The sequence below is a fragment of the Chenopodium album genome, chromosome 8, assembly GCF_948465745.1.
Source record: "Chenopodium album chromosome 8, dcCheAlbu1.1, whole genome shotgun sequence".
NCBI lineage: Eukaryota > Viridiplantae > Streptophyta > Magnoliopsida > Caryophyllales > Amaranthaceae > Chenopodium > Chenopodium album.
Genome location: NC_137841.1, coordinates 62,479,378 through 62,505,237, shown reverse-complemented (window position 1 = coordinate 62,505,237; position 25,860 = coordinate 62,479,378). Strand labels below are relative to the sequence as shown.

The window sequence follows — 25,860 nt, the reverse complement described above, 5'->3', positions numbered from 1 at the left end:
TGGGTTGCCCTCACCCATGCCTTGACCTTGGTACCCTTCTTGGTACCCTTGTTGGTGCTCATATTTTTGTTGTTGTTGGAATTGTTGTTGGAATTGTTGTTGTTGCGGTTTTTGTTGTTGTGGTTGTTCTTGCTCTTGCTCATGCTCTTCTTCATCATCACCGGGAATCCAAGGGTGGTCCCTCTCGAAGACCTAGTTGCTCTCGTCGTAGATGAAGGTCCGCTCCGGATCGGGGAGGTAGGCATAGGGGCGGCCACTCACGTGCCACAAGTAAGGATGCGGCCCTTCCGCGTCTGCAACCTATCTCATGGTCCTAAGCGACTGCATGTCTAGCTGCGTCGACCTTGGGCAAACCTGCTCATCTGCAAAATCAAGGTTAAGAGCAGAAGCAATAATAGTGATCATGCCACCTATGGTGATGTTGCCGGACCCAGTGGCAACATCCTCTAGGTGGTCGACTAACCAGGCCCCTACATCTAGGGCCGTACTACCCTCGCTCAAGTGCCATAGGAAGTGAAGCTCCCTAGTGGACACTACACCCGAACTATCACCTCTAGCGAACGTCGTGTTCGCTATGGTGCGCTGTGACATCCTAAAGGCGGGGTGGATTATGGCCGCTTCAAGAAGTTTTAAAACTTCTTTTTTCACAACTTCCTTCATGTTTGGATTGAGCCTTCTTTGGTGCTCAATCGAGGAAGCATGATCATCATCAAGTAAAATCTTATGCATGCATATAGTAAGACTTATCCCCTTAATGTCATCAATTTTGTACCCAATGACACCTCTATACTCCCTTAAAACAACTAGGAGTTTCCCAAGAGAGGTATCATCAAGTTTAGCATTGACAATAACGGGATAACTCTCACTATCATCAAGAAAAACATATTTAAGTAAAGGAGGAAAGGGTTTAAGTTCAACCTTGTGAGGAGGCATAGTCCTCTCCTCTTTTACCTCCACATTAAGCACTTCCACTTTCTTTTCGTTGTGGACTAAAGGTTGGTTGAGCAAAAGATCATACCCCCTTGTTTCTTCACCTTCCTCAACTAAGCCTCCCGTTAGGATAGCTTGTAAAGGATCTCCTTCAAACAAATTCTCTTGGAACTTCTCTAAGTCCCTTTCCAATGTATCAACTCTATGAACTTCATCATACAATGGCTTTTTCAATGTTTATGGGAATGAAAATGATATTTTCTCATCTCCCACATTCAAGGTCAATCTTCCTTGCTTCATATCAATCACAACACTCTCGGTGTTAAAAAACAGTCTTCCCAAGATTAGGGGCACCGTAGTATCTTCTTCCATTTCCATTACCATAAAATCACATGGCACAAATACTCTTCCAACTTGAACCGGCACATCTTCAAGAATTCCCAAAGGTAGCCTAACCGTGCGGTCGGCCAATTGTAAGGGCATTCTTGTTGGGTTCAAGTCTCCCACTTTCAAACTCTTAGCAATAGAATAGGGCATCAAACTCACACTTGCCCCAAGATCACATAAAGCATACATAGCCTCCAAGTCTCCAATCTTCACCGGTATTGCATAGCTACCGGGGTCACCAAGCTTTTGAGGAAGCTTGTTTTGAATGATTGCACTCACCTCCTTAGGAAGGGAGATGGTTGCACTCTCTTCAAGCCTACTCTTGTTGGATAAAAGATCCTTCAAAATTTTTTCATATGTAGGAATTTGTGACATAGCATGAAGAAAGGGGATATTCACTTGAAGTCCTCTCGTGACTTCAAGAAAGTTTGAAAACTTTTCATTCAATTTCTTTTCAACAATCCTATGAGGGAATGGAATGGGAGGCTTGTATACTTTCATGGGGGGCTTTTCTACCTTTTCCTCATATCCCTCATTCTTACTTTGTGGCTCCTTTCTCTCAACATCAACTATCTCATTTTCAAACTCACCCTCATTTCTCACCACAACTCCCTCATCTCTCTTTTGTGGCTCCTCTTCACTCATAACCGGCCCTTCATAACCTCTCCCCGATCTCAAAGTAATGGCCTTAGCTTGCTCCTTTGGGTTCACAACCGTTGATCTTGGGAAGTGACCACTAGGATTGGAGGATGAACTTCCAACTTGTTGCGCAATTTGAGCCAATTGATTCTCAATTATCTTGTTGTGTGCTTGAAGTTGTTGGATGTTCGCTTGCATATCCGCATTGCTTCTTCCTTGTTGTGTAATGAAGGTCTCAAGTGCGGCTTCAAGGCTAGATTTTTGAGGAGGTGGAGGAGCGGGTTGGTTATATTGTTGCCTTTGTTGGTTTTGGTCCCTTTGGTTAGGGTGACGGTAAGGAGCTTGTTGGTTTTGTGGATGAGATTGGTTGTATTGGTTTTGAGGGGGGCCTTGATTTTGTTGTTTCCAACCCGTTTTTTGTTGGGGTTTCCAACCTTGATTGTAGGGTTGAGAATATTGATCGTTTCTTCGCCCAATAGTCGCAGCTTGCTCTTGGTTAGTTGAGTTGCAATAGGAGGACAAGTGATCATTTCCTCCACAAGTTTCACAAGACATGACTCGTTGTGAAGAAGAGCTTGGAGATGTAAGGGTGGCTTGATCTAGCTTGTGAGCTAGCATGTCTAACTTTGATGCAATAAGGTCTATTGCACTAAGGTCGTGGATTCCGCCCTTCTTTGATTGAGGTTGTCGTCTATCACCTCCGTATGCATAGTGCTTTGCCACTTCTTCAATCATCTTGTATGCATCATCCAACGATAGCTTTTTAAGGCTACCACTGGCCCCGTTATCAAGGTTGGCCCTTGAAGTAGGAGTAAGACCATCATAAAAGCTTTGAACAATGATCCATGATGTGAAACCATGGTGTGGGCATTTTCTAGTGTAGTCCTTGAAACGCTCTCAAGCTTCACTTAAGGTTTCATCAATCTCTTGGTTGAAATTGGTGATTTTCCTTCTTAGTTCGGCGGTCTTGTCGAGTGGACAATACTTTCCAAGGAAAGCTCTAGTGACTTCATCTCATGTGATCAATAATCCCTCTTCTACCGTTCTCAACCAATGCTTTGCTTTGTCACGGAGGGAGAATTGAAACATGTACATACGGATGAACTCTTCCGTAATGTTGTTTTGCTTAATGGTTGTGCACAATTCAAGAAAGTTGTCCAAATGAGCAAAAGGAGACTCATGAGAACTCCCACCAAATTGATCACTTTGTATCATCTGGATGAGTTGAGGTGAAAGCTCAAAATTATTTGCATTCGTAGTAGGGAGACGTATGCCACTCCGAAATGTGAAGGCATTGGGGTGGTCATAATCTCGTAACAATGGTGGAGGAGGATTGTTATCACCCATGTTATCTTCTTTGTTGGTTGCAAAGATTTCCTCCGGATCGGAACCGAATATACAATAGAGAACTCGGGTGTGCCTTGCAAAAGCCTCCTCACGTTTCTTAAAGTCCTATTTAACTCTGGATCAATGGGAATAAGCGGTGATTGCTTACTCTTCCGTGTCATGCAAGGTCAAACAAAGCTAAGAAAAACGTTAGCAATGACTATCACGAGTTGAAAACACAAATATACAAAATAAATAAGAAAAATTATGATACACATATACACACTTAGACTCATTTAACAATAATACATTCAATGTGACTTTGCCTCCCCGGCAACGGCGCCAAAATTTGATAGGCCGTCGTCGAGCCTACCAAAGATAAAATCCTATCTTGGTCTCACTAGCTAATAGCAAGGGTAAGAAAGGGTCGAACCCAAGAGAGGCGTTGAATAAACCACCGAGATACTACCGTTTAAACAAGCTAAATGAAGTCGAAATTGGTTTGGCTTTATGTAGCATGTACTAATTCAAATCAACTAATACTAAGGGGTTATTAACAATATTTAGAGAATTCTAGGGCTTGGAATATACCACTCAATTTCATCACAAATCACAATTAGCAAGTAGCAAACAATGGTAATGTTGATCTTAAGTTTTGATGATGACTCAAGGAACCTAAGCAAACCATAAGGGCTTTAACTTTTGTCTATTAGCTTTGATGTACTTGACAGGTTTTATATGCAACGAAGTTCTAGAGTTAGAATGGAGCATGGAACAAGTCTAAAGGATGAGCTATGGACAAGCATAGAAGACAATCAGTAGCCAAGTTCCTTTAGTGAGGAACTGAAGCTCCAGAGTCGAAGCTTCATTGTGTTCCAAGGAGTCTATTGTATCTTTATTATTTATTTTAGGCTTCTTGTATATATGTTAAGTACGTGGCAAATTGATAGAATTTAAGTGGATTTAATTTCGAGTTTTAAAGATTTTATTTTCCTTGTTTTAAACAAGATTTAATCTTATTTCTGAAAACTATTTTTTAAGTGAAAAATATCTTATTTATTTAAAAGATTTTCTGTTTTTATTTTATCCTAATCTTTTGGAAAATCTGACTTGGTAAAACTATTTTGAAAAACGGCTTTTTACTTAGTCAAGGAAGTTGAGAAAATAAAGGAACCACTTCCTTTTGTGCGCTTCAGCTTGCTGCCCAAGCATCCACGAACTGCACTTCCTTATTTCATGGAAGTTGTGGTGTAGTGGGAGTTAAGGTAAACGTAAGGTCTCAACTGGTTTCCTCTTATATAAATAGGATCAGTTTTCTGTTTTAAAAAGTACACTTGAGCATTACAATTCTTAGTTTTTCGAAAAGAGTCAAAAATCCACTTAAGTCCTTGAGTGTCCTTGTACTTAGAATCTTAGGAGTTTTTGTCTTGAGTTGTATTGGGGAAGAGTTTGGGTAAACTCTAGAGTGTGTTATTGCTTTGAGTGAAGTAGGGAGAAAGAGAGAGATTCGAGAGCTTAACTGATTGAGGGATCAGTTAAGGGGGAACTTAAGTTCATTGAAGAACTTGAGTTTAGAGTCTTAATTTGTAATAGGTTGTTTGCCCTATTATTATTAAGAGTTGAGTTTAAAATCCCTTGTGGTCGTGGTTTTTCTTCTTGATTAGGGCCAAGAAATTTTCCACGTAAAATCTCTCTTGCACTTTAAAGTTTTTGTTTAAGTTCCTTTAAGAATTTCGCAAAAATTACCCTAGTTCCTCTACAATACAATTCACCCCACCCCCCCTTGTATTGTTCATTCGAGTCAACAATTGGTATCAGAGCAGGTTCCTCGGAGAAATCAGGAAACCCTGACGAGTCAAGTTCCTGGAATCAAGATGAACAATCACGAGAAACTGGAAGAAGGTTACTCTACGCAGCGTCCTCCTATGTTCAATGGGAAATTCTACACCTATTGGAAGAACATGATGGAGATTTTTATCAAAGCCGACAACTACCAGGTTTGGAGAGTAATCGAAGTTGGTGATTTTGAAATTACCAAAACTACTAGTGAAAATGAGGTAGTACCTAAACCCATGTCTGAATTTGATAAGGAAGATTTTGAGAAAATGGAAATTAATGCACTTGCTGTTAAATTACTTCATTGTGGTCTTGGACCCCATGAACACAATCTTGTTATGGGTTGTAAAAATGCTAAAGAAATTTGGGATTTACTTCAAGTTACTCATGAAGGAACTAACGAAGTGAAACGCTCTAAAATTGACCTGCTTATGTCAAAATATGAACGGTTTGAAATGCAACCAAAAGAATCAATTCAGGAAATGTTAACTAGATTTACTAACATTATTAATGAGCTTGTTTCTCTTGGAAAGAAAATCCCTATTGATGAGCAGGTCAAAAAAGTTCTAAAAATCCTCCCTCAAGATGAGAGATAGAGAGCCAAGGTAACGGCCTTACAAGAAACAAAGGACTTCACAAAGTTCAATATTGAGCAACTTGCTGGTTCCCTCATGACTCATGAGTTGCACCTAGGAACAAGCAACAGTGAAGGAAACCGAGGAAAAGGCTTAGCTCTCAAAGCTGGAGATCAAGAAGACTCTGAAGTCGATGAAGAAGAGGCTGCCATGCTGGTGAGAAGGTTCAAAAGAATGTTCAACCGAAACAACAAGTCAAGGAACTTCACTAAGAAACCCTCTACTTCAAAAGCTGACTCTGGTTGTCACAAATGTGGATCTCTAGAACACTTTATTCGTGAGTGTCCACTTTGGGATACAGAGAAAGGTAAAGGGAAGGCAAAGGAACAAGTTAAGAGCAACTACAACAAAAATCCTTTCAACAAAACAGACATTAGGAAGGCTATGATTGTTGCATGGGGAGATTCTGAAAGTGAGGATGAAGAGGAACAACCTGAAGAAGAAATAGCTCATTTGTGTTTGATGGCCAAACGTGATGAAAAGGCTTACAATGATGAGCTTGCTAAAGAGGTATTCCTTGATCCTAATGTGCTTAAGACTTATAATAAAGATGCTCTCATTGATTTAGTATTTGAATTGGAAGATGACTGGACTCATACTAGTATTCGTCTAGGTGAATGTCAAAGAGCTCTCAAAGTCTGCAAGGAACACAGTACGTGGATTGAAAATCAACGAACTGATGTTCAGAATAGATTTTTTGAACTTTTTGACAAGAATCTTCTCTTAAAAGAAATGAATGAGAAACTCAAGTTTGAAAATATCATGGTTAATGTAGAACTGACTCAATACAAACTTGCTAATGCAGAAGTATCTCCAAGTTCCTCCTTTGAATCTTTGCCTAAATTCAATGAGGATTTTTAAAAATTAAAATATAATCTTGACGAGTTAAGAATTGAAAAGGCAAAATTGGAGAAGGAACTGGATCTTCGAAAAGAAAGAAGCATTAGTCAGTTTGGAATTCCTAAGTGGATTGAGAATGCTCAAACCAAAAGAACTGAAGGTCTAGGATTCATACGTTCTAAGCATAAGGGCAAGAAAAAATATGTAGACTTGCCTAGTTATAAAGTATGTACCTTCTGTGGTAAGATTGGTCATCTTGTTACTACTTGCAACAAGAAGGAACAGTCTATTAGCAAGAATGTTAGGCAAGTTTGGGTAAAGAAATCTGATATTGCTTCAACGTCCAAGGAACCCAAGGAAACCCGGGTTCCTGAATCTAACCATTAAGTTCTTTTGCAGGTCCTAGTGAGGGGGAACAACACGTGGTACCTCGACAGTGGTTGTTCAAAGCATATGACAGGAGATAAATCAAAGTTTCTCTCACTAGAGGCCTATCCAGGAGGAACTGTGACCTTTGGAGACAACAAAAAAGGTGAAGTAATTGCTAAAGGAAAAGTAGGAAGGTCCAGTTCTCACTCAATAGAAAATGTACTTTTGGTCGAGGGTTTGATGCACAATTTGCTGAGCATATCACAATTTTGTGATAAAGGAAACTCTGTAAGTTTTACCTCTGATTCATGTAACATCATTAATGATAAAACAGGAAGAGTTGTTCTCGAAGGAACTAGAAAAGGGAACACATACATTGTGGATCTAAATTTTGTTCCAAGGAACAACCTTACCTGCTTAAGTGTCATTAATGATGATCCTTTATTATGGCATAAACGTTTTGGACATGCTAGCTTCTCACTCATGAATAAACTTAGAGCAAGGAACTTGGTTGTAGGGCTTCCCTCAGTCAAGTTCCTCATACAACACATCTGTGATGCATGTGTGAGAGGCAAGCAAGTCAGGTCTTCTTTTAAAAGCAAAAACATGGTCAGCACCACAAAACCATTGAAGCTAATTCACATGGATTTGTGTGGTCCCATGCGTATTCAAAGTAGAAGTGGAAAGAAATATGTTTTAGTTATAATTGATGATTTTTCTAGATTTACTTGGGTGATTTTTCTGTCTAGCAAAGATGAAACTTTTGATGAATTTGTGTCCTTTGCCAAAAGAGTACAAAAGACAAGTGGAAATCAAATTATCCACATTTGATCAGATCATGGAACAGAGTTTGAGAATTTAAGATTCGATGACTTTTGTAGAGAAAATGGCATGGATCATAACTTTTCAGCCCCAAGAACTCCTCAACAGAACGGAGTTGTTGAAAGGAAGAACAGGACTCTAGAAGACATGGCAAGAACTATGCTCATAGCTAGTGGTCTTCCAAGGAACTTCTGGGCTGAAGCTATTAATACTGCATGCTATATCATTAACAGAGTTATGATGAGACCAATCATCAATAAGACTCCTTATGAACTGTTTAAGGGCAGAAAACCCAATATTTCTCACTTTCGAGCTTTTAGATGCAGGTGCTTTGTCCATAATAATGGGAAAAGGAACATAGGAAAATTTGATGAAGAAGTGATGAAGCTGTGTTCCTTGGCTATGCATCAAATAGCAAAGCTTACAGAGTTTATAATAAAAATACATTGTGCGTAGAAGAAAGCATTCATGTGATATTTGATGAATCTAATATGTTTATGAATGTGCAGGAACAAGACAATATTGATTATGAAATTGGTATGATTAGAGACAGGGAAGAAGAGGAAGAAACCTCCAAGCAAACCAAGGAAGTAAGTGAGGAACCAGAGCAAGAACATCAAGAATATGCTGAAGTTCCCAATCAAGAAACCCTGGAGGAACAAGATCATGGAGAATCTTGCAACAAGGAAAATGCAGAAGAAGCTGAAGAAGAAATGCCTCAAATAGGAGTTCCTGCCAGAGAGTTTCAACCAAAGCCATTCAAATACCAAGGCTCTCATCCAACAGACCTTATTATAGGTGATATTGGTAGAGGAACTCAGACCAGATCACAGATGAGGAACTTCTGCGCCTTTCAAGCCTTCCTATCCATTATTGAGCCAAGAAATCATGAAGAAGCTCTAAAGGATGCTGACTGGATAATTGCCATGCAAGATGAACTCAATGAGTTTGAGAGGAACAAGGTCTGGCATCTTGAAGAAAAACCTAAGCACAAAAAGGTTATAGGGCTCAAGTGGGTATTCAGGAACAAGCTGGATGAATATGGAACAATTGTAAGAAACAAGGCAAGACTGGTTGTGAAGGGCTATAATCAGCAAGAAGGTATTGACTTTGAAGAAACTTTTGCTCTTGTTGCTAGATTAGAAGCTATTAGAATGTTAATTGCTTTTGCCTCTTTTATGGGTTTCAAACTGTATCAAATGGATGTTAAGTGTGCTTTCTTAAATGGCTTTCTTGAATAGGAGGTGTTCGCGGAACAACCTCCAGGTTTTGAAAATCCCCAATTTCCTAATTATGTCTTTAAGCTTGATAAAGCTCTTTATGGGCTGAAACAAGCACCTAGAGCTTGGTATGAAAGACTCTCTAAGTTCCTTCTTCAAAATGATTTTAAAAGAGGTAAAGTAGATAAAACTTTGTTTTTAAAATCTGAAGGAACTGATTTACTAGTTGTTCAAATATGTGTTGATGATATTATTTTTAGAGCAACTAACGAAAACTTGTGCAAGTACTTTGCTGAGCTATTGAGTGGTGAATTTGAGATGAGCATGATGGGGGAACTCAACTTCTTTCTTGGACTACAAATCAAACAAACAGAAAGAGGTATTGCAATTCAACAACAAAAGTATGTCAAGGAACTACTGAAGAAATATAACCTTGACTAAGCAAAGACCAACCATACACCAATGGGAATAGGCACAAGATTAGATGAAGATCTACAAGGAACTAGCGTAGATCAAACCAAATACAGAGGTATGATTGGATCCCTTTTATACTTAACTGTTAGTAGACCTGATATTGCATTTAGTGTTGGCTTATGTGCAAGGTTTCAAACTAATCCTAAGGAGTCACATCTTACAACAGTAAAAAGGATCCTACGATATCTCAAAGGAACTGACCATCTTTGTCTCTTCTATCCTAGAAGTGATACTTTTGATTTAAAAGGTTTTGCAGATGCTGACTATGCAGGAGATTTGGTGAATAGGAAGAGTACTTCAGGAATGGTTCAGTTTCTTGGGCCATGCCTAGTTTCTTGGGGATCCAAGAAACAGAACACAGTGGCCTTGTCAACTGCTGAAGCTGAATATGTGGCAGCTGCAGCCTGTTGTTCTCAAGTACTTTGGATAAAACAACAACTAAGAGATTATGGTATGAAATATAATTGCATTCCTATCTATTGTGATAATACTAGTGCCATATGCATTTCAAAAGATCCAGTTCATCATTCTCGTGTGAAACATATTCACATAAGGCATCATTTCCTCAAGGATAATGTGGAAAAAGGCTTAATTAAGTTAGATTTTTGCGAAACTGAAAATCAAATTGCTGACATTCTTACTAAGCCTTTGAGCAGGGACAAATTTGAAAAGATGCGCATGGAACTTGGTATGATACAATTGAGTTAAGAAGACCTCAAGTTCCCCCAAGGTATAAGTCAATCATGCATGCATTATATGTATCTTACACAATATGTATATGTGAAAACATAGTCCTACGCATTAGAGTGTATGGCAATGCATATGGGATTGTGGCTGTATGTGAAGAAATCAAATTGCATTAGGCATGTCTGTGTTATTACAAACTATGTTGATTTGTTCCTAGTTCCTCCGAAATAATCTATAAGATTTTATTCTATCTTTTTGTGAATTAATTAACTAGTCAGTTGATTAATTTTATCTACTTAAAATCTTATCTTTTGAATTATTCTTCATCGCTTATCTTTTAAAATTCAAAATCGTTCCTTGAAATTGTTGATTAAATACCCGTGACCTTTTGCATTCAATTCAAAGTTCCTGATCAAAATTTATCTTCAATTAATCTAAACCCTTCATGTCAAATCACATTAAAATCTGACCAAGTGAAAAGTTTTGTGCCATCCTTCATCAATCGACACCTACCCCATTCAATTAACCTTCTACACCATTCCACCGACCAAACTCACCCCTCTAAATTCCACCACTATATAATGAAGCTAAACCCTAACCACTGTTCCTCACCACCTCACTCAATGAAATACAAACTCATATTTAGTGACAACTCTCCAATTCCCATGGAAATCTCACCCAAAATTCAAAACTCTCCTCAAAAGGAATCACCCATGGAAATAGAAACTGAAACTTCAAACAAAACTGTTGCTGAAAAACCCCAAAACAAACCCATGGCTCGCAGTGATTCGAAAAAGAGGAAGATCGAGGAATTAGACTATGAGGAACTGGGTGAACCAATTCAGGGGGAAAAGTCGAAGTCCGCTGCTGTCAAAAGGCTTGAAGCCAGCTCTGAGCGGTTCATTCCTGGGTTTTGTATAAATCTAAAGTGGTGCGAATCGAGTAAGTACTCTGAACTTCTTGATATTCTTGAAGCACAAAATTGGATTAAGCTATTTAGTGAATGTTATGACAATGTGATTTCACATGCACCTTTAAAGGAATTTTGTGCGAATTTTAAGAATGTGAATGGTGCTTGTGTTAGTAAAGTCAAAAACAAGAAAATTAGTTTTGATGTTGATGATTTAGCTGCTGTGTTTGGAACCCCTAATGAGGGATTTGATGAGTATTTTAAAGGAGAAACTGAATTAAGTGTTAAGGGTGTTTCTATTGAAAAGATTGTTGAATCAATTGGTGGTAAGGCATCCAAAGTTCGAACCAATCATAACCTGTTTTCACCTATTCAAAAGCTGCTGTTTATTTTTGTTCATCTAGCTATCATTCCAAGAACCCAGCATAGGCATGAGGCAAACCATCTTGATGTCGTGCTTATGTATTGCCTTGAAAACAAAATACAGATAAATTTTCCTTCTTTGATGATCCAGCACCTCACTCATTGTCTTGCCAATCACTTAAAGGTTGGGTATGCCAATTTGATAATTACTCTTCTTGAAAGTTGTGGAATCTCCATGACTAACTATGAATCCCTTAAGCTTAAAACCAACCATTATGTCCAACCCAAAACACTTGAAGCCCGAAACCTAACTGTTATTGAGGGAACTACTCAATTTCTCTCAAAATCCCTTTTTAAACCTAAACAGGATGAGAGTGGTTTGAAGAAAAAGGAGGATGAAGAGTTGGATAAATGGTTGGAGGAAGAGGGCAGTGAGAAAGAAGGTGAACAGGAAAGGAAAGAGGTGATTGTGATGTCAAATCCAAAGGGTACTCAAAGCTCTGGGAAGAGAAAGAGTACTAGGTTGACTATAAGGTCAAAAGGGAAGGACAAGGCTGAGTCTGCTGCAGTGGTTGATCTGAGTGAAGAGAGAAACAATGCTCCAGGGGATCAAGGGATCCTTGAAGAGAAAACTGGTTCTCAGGGGGAACAGGGCATTCTTCAAGCTTCTGTTGAAAAAACATTTCCTACAGGTTCAGGTTTTGCTGGCTTTAGCACAGTGAGTTCCACCTTGGAACTTAAGGCTCTCAAAGAGACAGTGCAAAAACTAGTTGATACTCAACCAGGGTTGATTCAAAGGATTGAAGCTCTTGAGAAGGTAGTATCAGACTTGGTGAAAGCTTCCATAGAGCTCACCTCAGCAATGCACCAGAACACATCAACTCTCTCCAAAGGGCAGGCTGATCTTTTGAAGAAATTGGAGGACTTGGTCATTGAGGAGGTGCCAGAGAATGATGCTGAAGAAGAGACCCAGTCCTCTGCCCCTAAAGCTTGTTGTTTTCTTTCTTTCCTAGCTCTAAAACTTTATGAACTTGCTCTATTTTGAACTTGTTTCTTTTTGCTTCTTTTGGGTTGTAAACACTTAAAACAGGGTATTTTCTTTTGTTTTTGTTGTTCTGGAGGAACATCAGTTTGTTTATATGGATGTTGCTTGCTTGCTCTATGACTATTTGCATACTATTTCTGCCTATATGTGCTTTGCTCTATGCTTTGGACATAAACCATTACAATGGTGCTGTGTTTAGATATGTGTATTTGTGTGCATTAATTTTGATGAACGCCAAAAGGGGGAAAGAAGGCAGAACTCAATTGTTGACAAGCTCTCCATCCATCTAAAAATAGAAGGTATAACTTTCATTCAGTTCTTTGTTTAATTGTAGCTAGTTCATTTTGATTTTTTCTTTGATTGTTCTTCAATTTTTTTTTTATGAGTTTGCTTAGGTTTGTCATTCATCAAAAAGGGGGAATATTGTTGATCTTAAGTTTTGATGATGACTCAAGGAACCTAAGCAAACCATAAGGGCTTTAACTTTTGTCTATTAGCTTTGATGTACTTGACAGGTTTTATATGCAACGAAGTTCTAGAGTTAGAATGGAGCATGGAACAAGTCTAAAGGATGAGCTATGGACAAGCATAGAAGACAATCAGTAGCCAAGTTCCTTTAGTGAGGAACTGAAGCTCCAGAGTCGAAGCTTCATTGTGTTCCAAGGAGTCTATTGTATCTTTATTATTTATTTTAGGCTTCTTGTATATATGTTAAGTACGTGGCAAATTGATAGAATTTAAGTGGATTTAATTTCGAGTTTTAAAGATTTTATTTTCCTTGTTTTAAACAAGATTTAATCTTATTTCTGAAAACTATTTTTTAAGTGAAAAATATCTTATTTATTTAAAAGATTTTCTGTTTTTATTTTATCCTAATCTTTTGGAAAATCTGACTTGGTAAAACTATTTTGAAAAACGGCTTTTTACTTAGTCAAGGAAGTTGAGAAAATAAAGGAACCACTTCCTTTTGTGCGCTTCAGCTTGCTGCCCAAGCATCCACGAACTGCACTTCCTTATTTCATGGAAGTTGTGGTGTAGTGGGAGTTAAGGTAAACGTAAGGTCTCAACTGGTTTCCTCTTATATAAATAGGATCAGTTTTCTGTTTTAAAAAGTACACTTGAGCATTACAATTCTTAGTTTTTCGAAAAGAGTCAAAAATCCACTTAAGTCCTTGAGTGTCCTTGTACTTAGCATCTTAGGAGTTTTTGTCTTGAGTTGTATTGGGGAAGAGTTTGGGTAAACTCTAGAGTGTGTTATTGCTTTGAGTGAAGTAGGGAGAAAGAGAGAGATTCGAGAGCTTAACTGATTGAGGGATCAGTTAAGGGGGAACTTAAGTTCATTGAGGAACTTGAGTTTAGAGTCTTAATTTGTAATAGGTTGTTTGCCCTATTATTATTAAGAGTTGAGTTTAAAATCCCTTGTGGTCGTGGTTTTTCTTCTTGATTAGGGCCAAGAAGTTTTCCACGTAAAATCTCTCTTGCACTTTAAAGTTGTTGTTTAAGTTCCTTTAAGAATTTCGCAAAAATTACCCTAGTTCCTCTACAATACAATTCACCCCCCCTCTTGTATTGTTCATTCGAGTCAACAGGTAATTTGAGGGGATAATATAGGGGAAGTCATCTAAAGCACCCAACTACTCTCTCAAGCTAGAGGGATTACTTGAATCATGAATACAACCTACTCTCGTGGTTAAAAAGCATAAAACAAGTGTTAAAGGATAATCACGATGACAAAAATATTCCCTTGACTGGAAGTTCCTATTCTCATGGCATTTCAAGTCAATTAAGCATAAGGGAGCTAACTCAAGTTCATCTCTCGATCCTTCGTTGAGAAAGCTTAGATAATAGTTCTAGCAATGGCCATATACAAGAACTAAGCAATTAAACCACTTAAGCTCAACTAATTAACACCCAACAATTACCAAATTAACACATGCAACAAGTAATTAGTGACTACATTGAGGGTTTTACCCAAACCCTAGAAAATTAGACTACTCACAATCCATGGAGATTAAAGCAATTAAGGATTTCAATAACTCATGAACAAGAATTAACTAAAGATTAAGCTAAATAACAATCTAAGCATACAAGAATTAAGCAAGATAACTAACAATCAAAGCAATTAAAATGGAAGAGAAGAGTGAGAAAATGTTACTAGAAGCTTCAACTTGAATATCAATGGTGGAACTTGTCTGCTACAATGATTGAGAATGAAATTTCCAAGCTAATAATTATAATCTAACTAATGCTTTGAGAATATTTGTGTTTTTACAATTGCAAACTAAGAGGAAGCTCTAAAAACTTGGATGCCGTACAAATGAGCTCAAGGGGTTATTTATAAAGACCCCCAAATAAAAAGGACGGAGAAAACAAGTCGGGCACGGCTACATGTCAGCACGGACGTGCTGAGGTTGGCACGGGCATGCACCTGGGAGGCAGAAGGTACTGTTTTGGCCAGGGCATCCTGCACGGACGTGCAAAATATGGCACGGACGTGCAGGCCTTGTTCAATAGAATCAGTTTTGAAACTGATTTGGGCTGAGCAAACTGCACAGACGTGCAGGATCAGGCACGGACATGCTGAATATCCTGCACGGACGTGCTGAGCTCTGCACGGACGTGCAGGCCTTGAAAGCAGTAGGCAATAGCTTCTGGTCGTGTTGGAACACTTCTGCACGGACGTGCCATACTTTGCACGTCCGTGCAGACTCTCTAAGGCATTTATCTTCACTTTTCTTCGGTTTTGCTCCATTGTTTCGGCTTCTAACCTCGGTTTATCATCCAAATGCCTCAAATGGTCGTCTTTGAACCTAAAAACCCAACAAAAACACTAACAACCCGTAAAGCAAGGGATACACAAAATTTGAACAAAAATAGAGTAAAAGTGAACCAAAATGCTAATATACCAAGTAAACAAGGTTCGAAATCACTCTAAAATCGTATCAAATAACAAGTTATCAGATAACACTGTTGACATAAAGCTAAGACTATTTGGGGGTTTTGTGTTTAAGAAAAGAAAAAGAAAGGGGAGTGAGTATCAAGTATATGAGGCTGGTTTTGTGTATTGGAGGTTGAATGTGCCTTTGTCATTTATAATTGTGTTGTACTTGAGATGGTTATGTACTGAAGGGTTTAGGGAAAAGGGGTTGGCAGTCCCTCAAATTTATGTGTTATGGTATAAAGAGAAGGGAGAAACATAGATGACTGGGAAAAGGAGATTAGAGGATGATGAGGCTCTAAAGGGGTTTCTTGAGGCCAAACACAAAGATGGGCACTTGGAGTTATTTTGTACTGTTTCTGAAGAAAACCCTGACCAAACAAATCCAATTCAGACTGAAGGGCCAAGTGAAAGCCCAAACCCAAACCTGAGCCCACCCAAAGACATTGAGAGTCAGTCTAAAGTCAGCCCACCTCAAACTTCTCTTACTAAAAAAGTGTCAAAACACACTGTTATAGCAAAAAGCTCAGCAAAAAAAACTCCCAAAAAGGCTTCAAGTGCATTAGTTGTGAGGAGGAGCCTTAGGTGGCAACAATCCAACCCAACAAAAACTGCTACTGTAGTGAGTGAGGTAATACTTAGGAGGATTCCTAGGTTTTCTGATGGGAGTGATAAGGTGAAACTTGCAATTGATAAAGGGAAAGGGAAGATTTCAGAAGAGCTTGAGTTGGGTAGCAGGAGAGAAAAAGTAGAGGGGAAAGGAAAAGGCAGGTGTCAAAAGAAGCTGTTCATTGATAATGAGGATACTGAATCTGGATCTTCAAGTGAGGATTTGAGTGACATAGATATAGATAGGAATCTAGGAGAGGAGGAAGAAGGTGATTCTGAAGATGAGAGGGTGGATCAGGGTGCAGGTTACATTTTAGGAGAGGTAGATAGGAGCTTAGCAATTGTGCAGGCTGGCAGAGCAGTAAGCAGAAATTGGACCAGCTTGTTAAGGATATTGGGCAGCCTAAGGTTGAACTACAGGAAGAAGAAAGTGATGATGATGAGCTCAGAAGTGAGCATGGGTCTGATGAAGAGGCAGATGACAGTCTATGGTTTAGAGAGGAGACAGATTTCAAAAAACCAGTTGTGTAAGTGAAGGGTCAGAAATTTAGCAATATTTTGGTGCTTAGGAAAGCTCTAAGAACTCATGCAGTTGAGAATAGATATGAGTTCTATTTTTTGCACAACAACAAGGTCAAGTTGACCACTTTCTGTAGGAGGAGATGTGGGTGTGTATGGGATTCAAAGAGGAGCAAGCTGCCTGTTTGTCAGTGCAGTGAGGAAGTTAGGAGGTGCAGGTTCAAGGTGATTGCTAGGCCTTTGTTCAAGAGTTGTGCCAGGAAAATTCATGATATTAGGTTAGAACATAACTGTATGAGGAGCAACATGAATGTAAATGTGACTGCAGAGTGGTTAGCTGAAAAATATGTTGAAGAGTGGAGAAGTAATCCACACTGGAAGACTAACAGCTTCAGGGATAGAGTGTTAAGTGATTTGGGTATCAAAATTGGGTACTACAAGGCATGGATAGCTAGAGCAAGGGAAAAATTCATGATATATGGGTCTGCATCTGAGCAGTATGCCAGAGTATGGGATTATGGCAAGGCTGTTCAAAAGTATAGTCCTGGGACTGTAGTTAATGTGGTGGTAGATCAGCTGGAGAGGCCAGAGCCACCTTTATTCTTAAGAATGTTTGTGTGTCTATCTCCATTGCTGAGGGGTTTCTTGAAAGAGTGTAGGCCACTAATAGGGGTGGATGGATGCCATTTGAAAGGCTCTTACCCTGGTCAGATTTTGGTGGCTGTAGGAAAGGATGGGAACAACAGTATCTACCCCTTTGCTTGGGCTACTATTGAGGTGGAGAATAAGGAAACCTGGTGCTGGTTCTTGGAATGCTTGAAGCAGAGTCTAGATGACTTAGCAATGGGAGGTGGATTCACATACATGTCAGATAGGCAGAAGGTTAGTTGAGAATGTTGTATTTTTTCTATTTTTTGTACATGTCTGCATTTATGTGTAGTTGACAAGAGTATTTTGATCTTATGTGTTAGGGACTGCTTGAAGCATTTGAGGAGGTGGTGCCTTTTGCTGAGAAAAGATTTTGTGTGAGGCATATATGGGCCAATTTCAAACTGCAGTTCTCAGGCTCCACATTCAAAGAACTGTTTTGGAATGCTGCTAGGGCCACTACTTGGGTATGAATAGCTCTCAACATATTGATTTTGGTCTGTGCTTTGTTGCTGATTTATGTTTAAAATAGTAGTTGTGTTGTGTGCTTTGTTGTTGATTTTTTATTATAATAACTCTCAACTATGCTGGAATACTGTGTTGATTTGCAAAAAATAACTTTTCTCAGCAAATTATGGTTGTATATTGTGTGATTAATTGTTGATTAGCATGTCATTGTGGTTGTATATTGTAGGCTGACTTTGAAATTGCTATGGAATCCATTAAATTCATGAGTGAGGATGCATATGAGTATCTAGCCAACATTCCTGCCCAACATTGGTCTAGGCATGCCTTTTCCACTAACTGCAAATCCAACATGCTTCTTAACAATATGTGTGAGACATTTAATGTCTGTATTAGAGAAGCTAGGTATAAACCAATCCTAACCCAAATGGAGTGGTTAAGGAGATATGCAATGAAAAGGCATAATGATAAGTGGGAGGGTGTGAAAAAAATACAAGGAAAAGTGATGCCATATGTCAGTAAGTTGTTTGAAAAAATAGAGAGGGTGGCTAGGCATTGCATATTACAGGTGTCAAGGGATGATACCTATGAGGTCAACCTAAATGCAGACCAAGTGACAGTTGACCTTCAAAACAGAACATGCACATGCTATCACTGGCAATTAACTGGCCTCCCTTGTGTGCATGGCGTTGCTTGCATACTTGACAAGAGAACTGATCCAGAGGAGTTTGTGGATCACTATTACACAAGGGAGAGGTACATTGAGGCATATGACTTGCCTGTGCAACCTATGTCAGGTCCCAAGCACTGGGAAAAGGTGAAAATGAGGGAGCCACTACCTCCACCAGTGAGAGTCATGCCTGGAAGACCCAAGTCCAAGAAGAGGAAGAAAGAAAGGGGTGAGGGTGTCCCTGATCCTGCTGAGAAAAGTACACAAAAAAGGCAAAAGAGGTGCAAAAAATGTGCACAGTATAGTCACTATGCCAAGACATGCACCAATGTGCCTGCAGATGTGGCAAACACTACTTCCCACCCTGACACAAAAGGCAAGGCTGCTGTGAACACACCATGGGTAGTAGAACAAAGGAGAATCAAAGCAGCAAGGGCATTAAACAAGGTCAGTTCTTCACACTTTCCATGTACATATGACTCATACATATGATTTGGTTATGTTTTTTAACTTTGTGTCTTTATTTATTATGTGCAGGCTACTCCTGGTGCATCGGCAGGTCTCAACAGCATTGCTAACAAAAAATTCCCCCAAGAGGAGGCTAAAAAGAAAGCTGCAGCAGCTGCAGCCAAAGCAGCATCCAAGGGAGCAGCATCAAAGCTAGTAGGAGCAAGACCATCTCAGGGTGCAGCAGCATCAGCACAGGGACCAAACACAAGGTCTAGGACAGGTGCTGAGCCACACTTGTGCGGCCAAGCATCAACAACAACTACAGCAAAGAAAAGCACAGCAACCAGGGCAAGCAAGAACAAAAAATTAGGATAGAGTTTGAAAACAGTTGGGTCTGTTTATTTGAAGACAAACAGTATGTATTTTGTGTGTTGAACACATGTACTTAGCATTTTATTTTTGTGCTAAGTCACCTTTTGATGAACAACTATGTGTGTAAATTTTCTATGTTGAACATATCAATGTCATTCACAACACAACATCATTCCAACTTCTCAAATATAATATTGCTTGAAATTGATAGATTCATTGATTGTAACCAAGTTCAAATGAAAACAGAAACAACTAACATTCAACACATTACATAAACAAACTTGAAAAAAATGTCCTAGAATCCCTCAAAGTCCCCTAAATCAGTTTAATAACTACACTAATTCCTAATATCATAACAACTACACTAATTGCAACTAATACAACCAAGCACACTGTGTCAGTAGTGCCATTGCTGCTTGTCATCTTCTTCCTATCACCAGACAAGGCCTTGCATTTAGTCTTCAATGTGTCAACTTCATTAAGCAAACACCTTCTTTGCCCAACCAGATCATCAACCTCCCTTTGCAAAGAATTCATCTCAGATTTCATCAGCTTCTTGTCTAGCAGCAACTGATTGATCACATCCCTTTGCCATTCAGTTTTATCTGAGTCAACCCATTCAAAGCATTTGCATCCCCTTGTCTCAGTGTTTGGATCCCAAAATTTGCAAGCCTTGAACTTGCGCCCTGGATTGTCTCTTGTCCAAGATGTCAGTCTTGCAAATGGCAATCCACAGTTACACTTCTTCAGTTTAGAGGGGGATTCAGTATTCCAGGACATTATAACTCCTGCAAAATTTTAAAAAGAAAAAAAAAGGGCATTAGACACAACAACTACAACAGCAACAACTGTTACCCACACCAATCTCACACAAACCTTGTCAAACTAGTGGCTGAGCACCATTATAGGGATAGCCAGGGGGTGGCCAATTCCCATTTTGTTTCTGCCTAAACTCCCACATACAATCTGCCAAGAACCCAGGATCATCAGTGGTGCCCACATGAATGGTGTAGATGTCCTTATTAGGCAGCCTCTTAATCATTTTGAACATATCACCATCATCTTCTAAATCCCTATATTTCCCTTTATAAATGTACTGGAATTTGGGAAACATGATATCTATAGATCCTTCTACTGGATCATCCATTTCACGCAAACGGTCTTCCCACTCTAGGCATTTATCCATCAAGTTGTCCTTGCCTATGTCTACTTCAATGTCAATGACTACACTCAAGTACTTAAATCTGAAAACCACCCTATTCTCAGCCATTCTGCAATAAAATTGAACCAAACATGCAACAAAAACACCCAATTTCAGATAAATTACTTACATGCGACATGAAATTCAAACAAACAACATTTCCCTAAATTATTCAACTCAAGAACCCTAATTTTTCCATAACATAAAATTATAACAACATAATTCAATTACACACACAGTTGACAATACAAATCACAATTTCACAACATAAGAACCACATCTATAACACAATTCAGCTGAATTCAACTTCAAATTTAACATTTCGACAAAAAATTACTAAGACCTTACCTCTTTTTTTCGCCAGCAGCAGTGCTTCAAAAATGCCTCCAAAATCTTCCCAAATCCTTCGCAATTCAACAATGACCAACAACCCTAAGATTAATTCAAATTCTTACCATTAATTTCACTGTTTTCATTCTAAATTATAAACCCAATCAAATTAGGGAAAAAAATAAGAATAGAGTCGTTCTTAAAAGGGGGCAAATTTTACCCACTAGCCGTTACACTGGGACCCACTAACGGAAAATATGACAGAAGCTTAACGGAGGTACTGATATCTACAGTTTTGATGTTTTGGAGGTACCAATTTAAAATAAAATTTTAGATGGGTACTAAAATTCAATTACCCCAATATTTGAGGTACCAAAATCCAAATTTTCCTTATTATTATTGAGCCCTTTCCCTAAATATTGTTGGGAAATTATCTAATTTCCAAATTACAGCTGCTCTTTTTTTTAATTCCCACTATACCGTCCACGTTAGCTAAGGAAAACAAACCGGTTTTTTTTTCTCGGTCCAGCAACAAACCGCTACTTCAAGTAGCGGTGTTATGAGAATAAACCGCTACTTCAAGTAGCGGTGTTATGAGAATAAACCGCTACTTGAAGTAGCGATTTTAATTTTGTAAACCGCTACTTCAAGTAGCGGTTTTCCTCAAAACACCGCTACTTCAAGTAGCGGTTTATGGGTTTGTTTTGTAAGTTTTTCTTTAAAAACAAAATATCTGTAAATCAGTCAAAATTAAACCTTCAAGTACTTATTTGAATAATTGTATCCCCAAGTTCCATAAACCTTTAATAATCGGTGCAATTTGGCGTGCAATCGGTGTCGGCAATCACAAATCCTTTGATATATCCTCGTTTCTGGTTATATTCTCACAGCAATCATTGTCGGCAAACAACTGTAGGAAGGCGTCGATGGTGGCGAAAACGGCTTCCAGCGCGAGGGATTGCTGCGTTGGAAGGCTACTTGAGGAGTGTCGTTCGAATTTTTATTTTTTTTTTCTTTTTGGATGATTCTGCTGAATTACTTTACAATGGAAGGGGAGAAAGTGATTTTATTAAAAAAATTAATTAGTAAGTACAAACCGCTACTTCAAGTAGCGGTTTACTAAATTAATTAGTAAATACAAACCGCTACTTCAAGTAGCGGTTTCTAATAAGTAAACCGCTACTTGAGAGTTCGTTTGGCATCGCTGTGGTTTTCTGTTTTTTGGTTTTTTGTATTTTAAAAGTATATTATATATGTCGCATAATGAATCAAAAAATATTTAAACTTATTAAAATCATAATAATTTTGAAAACTGACAACAGAAAAGTGGAAACACCTTTTTCTTGTTTCCTGTTTTTGGTTTTTAGTTTTCGAAAAAACAAGAAACTAAAAACTAAAAATGATGCCAAACAAACCCTGAAGTAGCGGTTTTCAGTAGCACACCGCTACTTGAAGTAGCGGTTTTCTAATAAACCCGTTTTTTAAAAAAAATTCCCTCTGAACCGGTGACGTGGACGGTATAGGGGGAATTAAAAAAAGAGTTGCTGTAATTTGGGAATTAGATAATCTCCCAACATTATTTAGGGAAAGGGCTCATTATTATTATTATTATTATTATTATTATTATTATTATTATTATTATTATTATTATTATTATTATTATAATAATTATTATTATTATTGTTATTATTATTATTGTTATTATTATTATTATTATTATTATTATTATTATTATTATTATTATTATTATTATTATTATTATTATTATTATTATCTCAAAAACAAAAGTCATACAACCTACAATAAATTAGTGGGAAGCCGAGATACAATCTGGCCTCCACTCCTCTAGCTATAGCAAAGCCTACTCTAGTGAATATATGAGCTACAGCACGAGCCCCAATGTCTTGCGTCATTGAGAACCTTTGAATCCGCTTCAGCAACACAACAACCTCCTTCTCTAAATCCCCAAGCGAAGAAAAGGAGAAGGGAATGAAACCATATTCAATCGCCAGACAACGAGCTTCATACTTAACCCGCTTTTGATGAGCCGCATCAGCCACAACCCATCCCGGAACAAAGGCAGATAGCCCTGTTTGTGTCAAAGGAGAAGACCCTGTGAAGTCGACACATACATCACGACCACGATCCCATGAATAAAGTACTACTACTACTACTACTACTACTACTTATTATTATTATTATTATTATTATTATTATTATTATTATTATTATTATTATTATTATTATTATTATTATTATTATTATTATTATTATTACTATTACTATTACTATTACTATTATTATTATTATTACTATTATTATTACTATTATTATTATTACTATTATTATTATTATTATTATTATTATTAAAATTACGACTACTTATTATTATTATTATTATTATTATTAATTATTATTATTACTACTACTACTATTACTATTAATATTATTAAATATTAATTATTATTATTATTATTAAATATTATTATTAAATATTAATAGTTATTATTATTTAATATTGATTATTATTATTATTATTATTATTATTATTATTATTATTATTATTATTATTATTCAATATTAAATATTATATTTAAGCAAAGCAGAGCCGATTGAAGCAGAGGAGAGCAGAGCAGCGCTAAAGAACAAGACATAATCATGAATCACTTAGAAGTGGCAAAAGCGATCTAACTCAATTTAAGACTAAGGGTCTGTTCTGACTGAACTGATTGGAGATGAAGTGAACTGAATATTTTATGAGAGTAGAAAATTAAGAATTGAACTGAACTGAAAATAATCTGAAAAGAACAGGCCCTAAAATTGTCCAATTCTTTTTTTTTTAATTGACCAACTAATATAGCATACGTACAAATGTGCGATGTATGATTTAATAAATTGTCCGGGGCTTATATAGCTATTTATTGCCAATAAATGTTAAATATAGAAAATGCATGCCACTTACATGAGGTCAGAAAAATTGAGTCAATGGGCGGAATTCGACTAGTACATGGCACCTTATTATTGAATCTTTTTTTTTTGTGAACACGAGGGACAAGCCTCAAAAGAAAAACACGAAAATAAAACAAACTAAAAGCAAAAAAACTACTAGCCCTAAGGCTTTATTTCAACTAAAAGAAACTTAGATATCCGGAACCATTCTCGGCTAAGCCACTCCACTCAAGTCCTCCAATAAAATAGCATGAAGGTCCTTCGGGACCACCTCAAGAAGCACCAAGTTAGACCCCGTGTTCACTTCATAGTTAGCTAACCATTCAGTCGCCCGATTAGCTTCCCTATAGCAATGAATAATTTTAATCTCCCAATCTCTTTGAGAAATCAAAGCCTTACACCTGCGCATAATCCTATATATAAAGTGAAAGGGCTTTTTGGGAGATAAATTTCACTATCCCCAAATTACCCCTCTCAAGTTGCAAAATTACCCTTTTTTATTTTTTTTTAATTTTTTTTTATTACAATTACAGTTAAAATTTAAGAATTATTTTTTAAAAAATCCTATCATATCTACCCTATAATAACCGCTCCCTTTCTTCCACATAAATTACATATTCAACTGAAACCACTCTTGAATCGATTATTTTTTCATCTAATTTCTTATATTATACACGCGTAACGTGTATCTCTTAACTTGTATGTATAAAGGGAGAGTTAGGGGAAGAATCCTCCACTAACAATTGCAATACCACATGAAAATCAATAGCTAGGACCTCTCTTCTATGACCTCCCTCCCAAGCAATCTTAAGCCCATTCGTAACAGCTACAAGCTCTTCTATTGTACATGTGCTGACGTGCACACCCCATAGCCAACAGCCAAAACTTCATGCAGCTCCCCATTGCTAGCACGAAACAAGCTACCTACTCTGGCCACACCCAGATTACCCTTAGCTGCCCCATGAGTATTTAACATCGCCCACCCAATTTCGGGTCTCATCCATTTAATAGGCACCTTTTTTCTCTTCCTTTTGTGAGATTTCAAGACCATATCATACCTTTCCATAGCTCTTCTAATAATACCAACCCGATCAAAAATGAAACTTACTTGGTCAATAGGAATTGGCAGAGGGTCTTTAAAGTATCTTTCATTTCTCCATTTCCAAAGTCACCACACATGTGACCGCAAACATCCTTGGCCACTCATCTCCCAACTCTGATTTCTCATCATCAATGTTCTCTAAATCCAATCTAGGAAAGGAGTAACATTACATATTCGGGAGTAAGCAACACCCAATTTTCGCCACAGACTACGAGCTGCTGGGTACCTTCTCACTACATGCTCATCGCTTTCATCATCTTCCCCACAAACAAGGCACCTTAGGCATCAGTGAGGCCACTAACAAATCTGTTTCTGTTAGTCATGAGTCATTCTTGTGCAACAAGCCAAAAAAAATAAAAATAAAATGAGGCACTCTCATCTTCCAAATTAGCTTCCAGCCACGCACATTACCCAGGTCCGTTGCCTCACTGTCTCGGCTAATGGCAACAACTAATTTAATAGTGAATTTTCCTTTTGGTGAGCCACTCCAATACACTTCATCAATAGCCTCTTCATCTTTAGTCACTTGATGCGCTGCAATTTCTCCTAGAACATAAGCTTTTAGAGAATTATTGAATCAATAAATGTAATTGAATCAGAAATTGCCAAAGTGATGATTAATTACCAAAATAAGACCTATGATTTATCAGTGAAGAGATAAAGATAGAAAGTAAGTTGTATGATAAAAGCTTTTGGTTTTTCTTACTCACACTAGTTCACAACTTCACAATACGTGAACCGCTCTTATATACTTGTAAAAAAAAAAAAAAAAAAAAAAAAAAAAAAAAAAAAAAACCTTCTCTATATAGCTAAAGTTATGGAATATAATTGTATACATTATTGTACCACATGTAAATTACTGTACTAGGTAAAGTTGCATTAACCAGTTAAAACTAAAAATGCATGTGAACTTCAATCATCTTTGTATTTATCTCAACAATACCCAATAATTTCTTTATCAAAAATTTCACCATCAATTGAAACTAGGGATGGCAACGGGTCGAACTCGGAGCGGATTAAGCTAAATCCGACTCCGATCCGACAGGAAGTCGGATGTTAGATCCGACATCCGACTCCGACTCCGACATCCGACATCCGACATCCGACTCCGACTTCAATATCCG

General features: G+C 37.8%; 1 protein-coding gene and 1 non-coding gene across 2 annotated transcripts; one reads left to right on the top strand and one right to left on the bottom strand.

Moving 5' to 3' along the window:
- Positions 1-358: 358 nt before the first annotated feature.
- On the bottom strand, positions 359-2,154 carry LOC145643134 (uncharacterized). The gene is made up of 3 exons (XM_081694292.1): positions 1,312-2,154; positions 773-1,155; positions 359-362 (listed from the first exon to the last, which is right to left on the bottom strand). Exons 1-3 carry the CDS (start codon positions 2,152-2,154, stop codon positions 359-361), a joined length of 1,230 nt encoding a protein of 409 aa, XP_081550418.1.
- A 655-nt stretch (positions 2,155-2,809) lies between these two features.
- On the top strand, positions 2,810-2,916 carry LOC145557193 (small nucleolar RNA R71). The gene has a single exon (XR_014092244.1). It is a non-coding gene; the product is annotated as a small nucleolar RNA R71 (small nucleolar RNA).
- Positions 2,917-25,860: the final 22,944 nt, after the last annotated feature.

What these genes read in the sequence shown, in the direction of transcription:
- LOC145643134 (XM_081694292.1), bottom strand. Translation starts at nt 2,154, where the DNA reads ATGCAAGCGAACATCCAACAACTTCAAGCACACAACAAGATAATTGAG. An exon ending in TTGTGCCATGTGATTTTATG is followed by an intron (nt 1,156 to 1,311) that starts GTAATGGAAATG and finishes ACATTGAAAAAG; the next exon opens with CCATTGTATGATGAAGTTCA.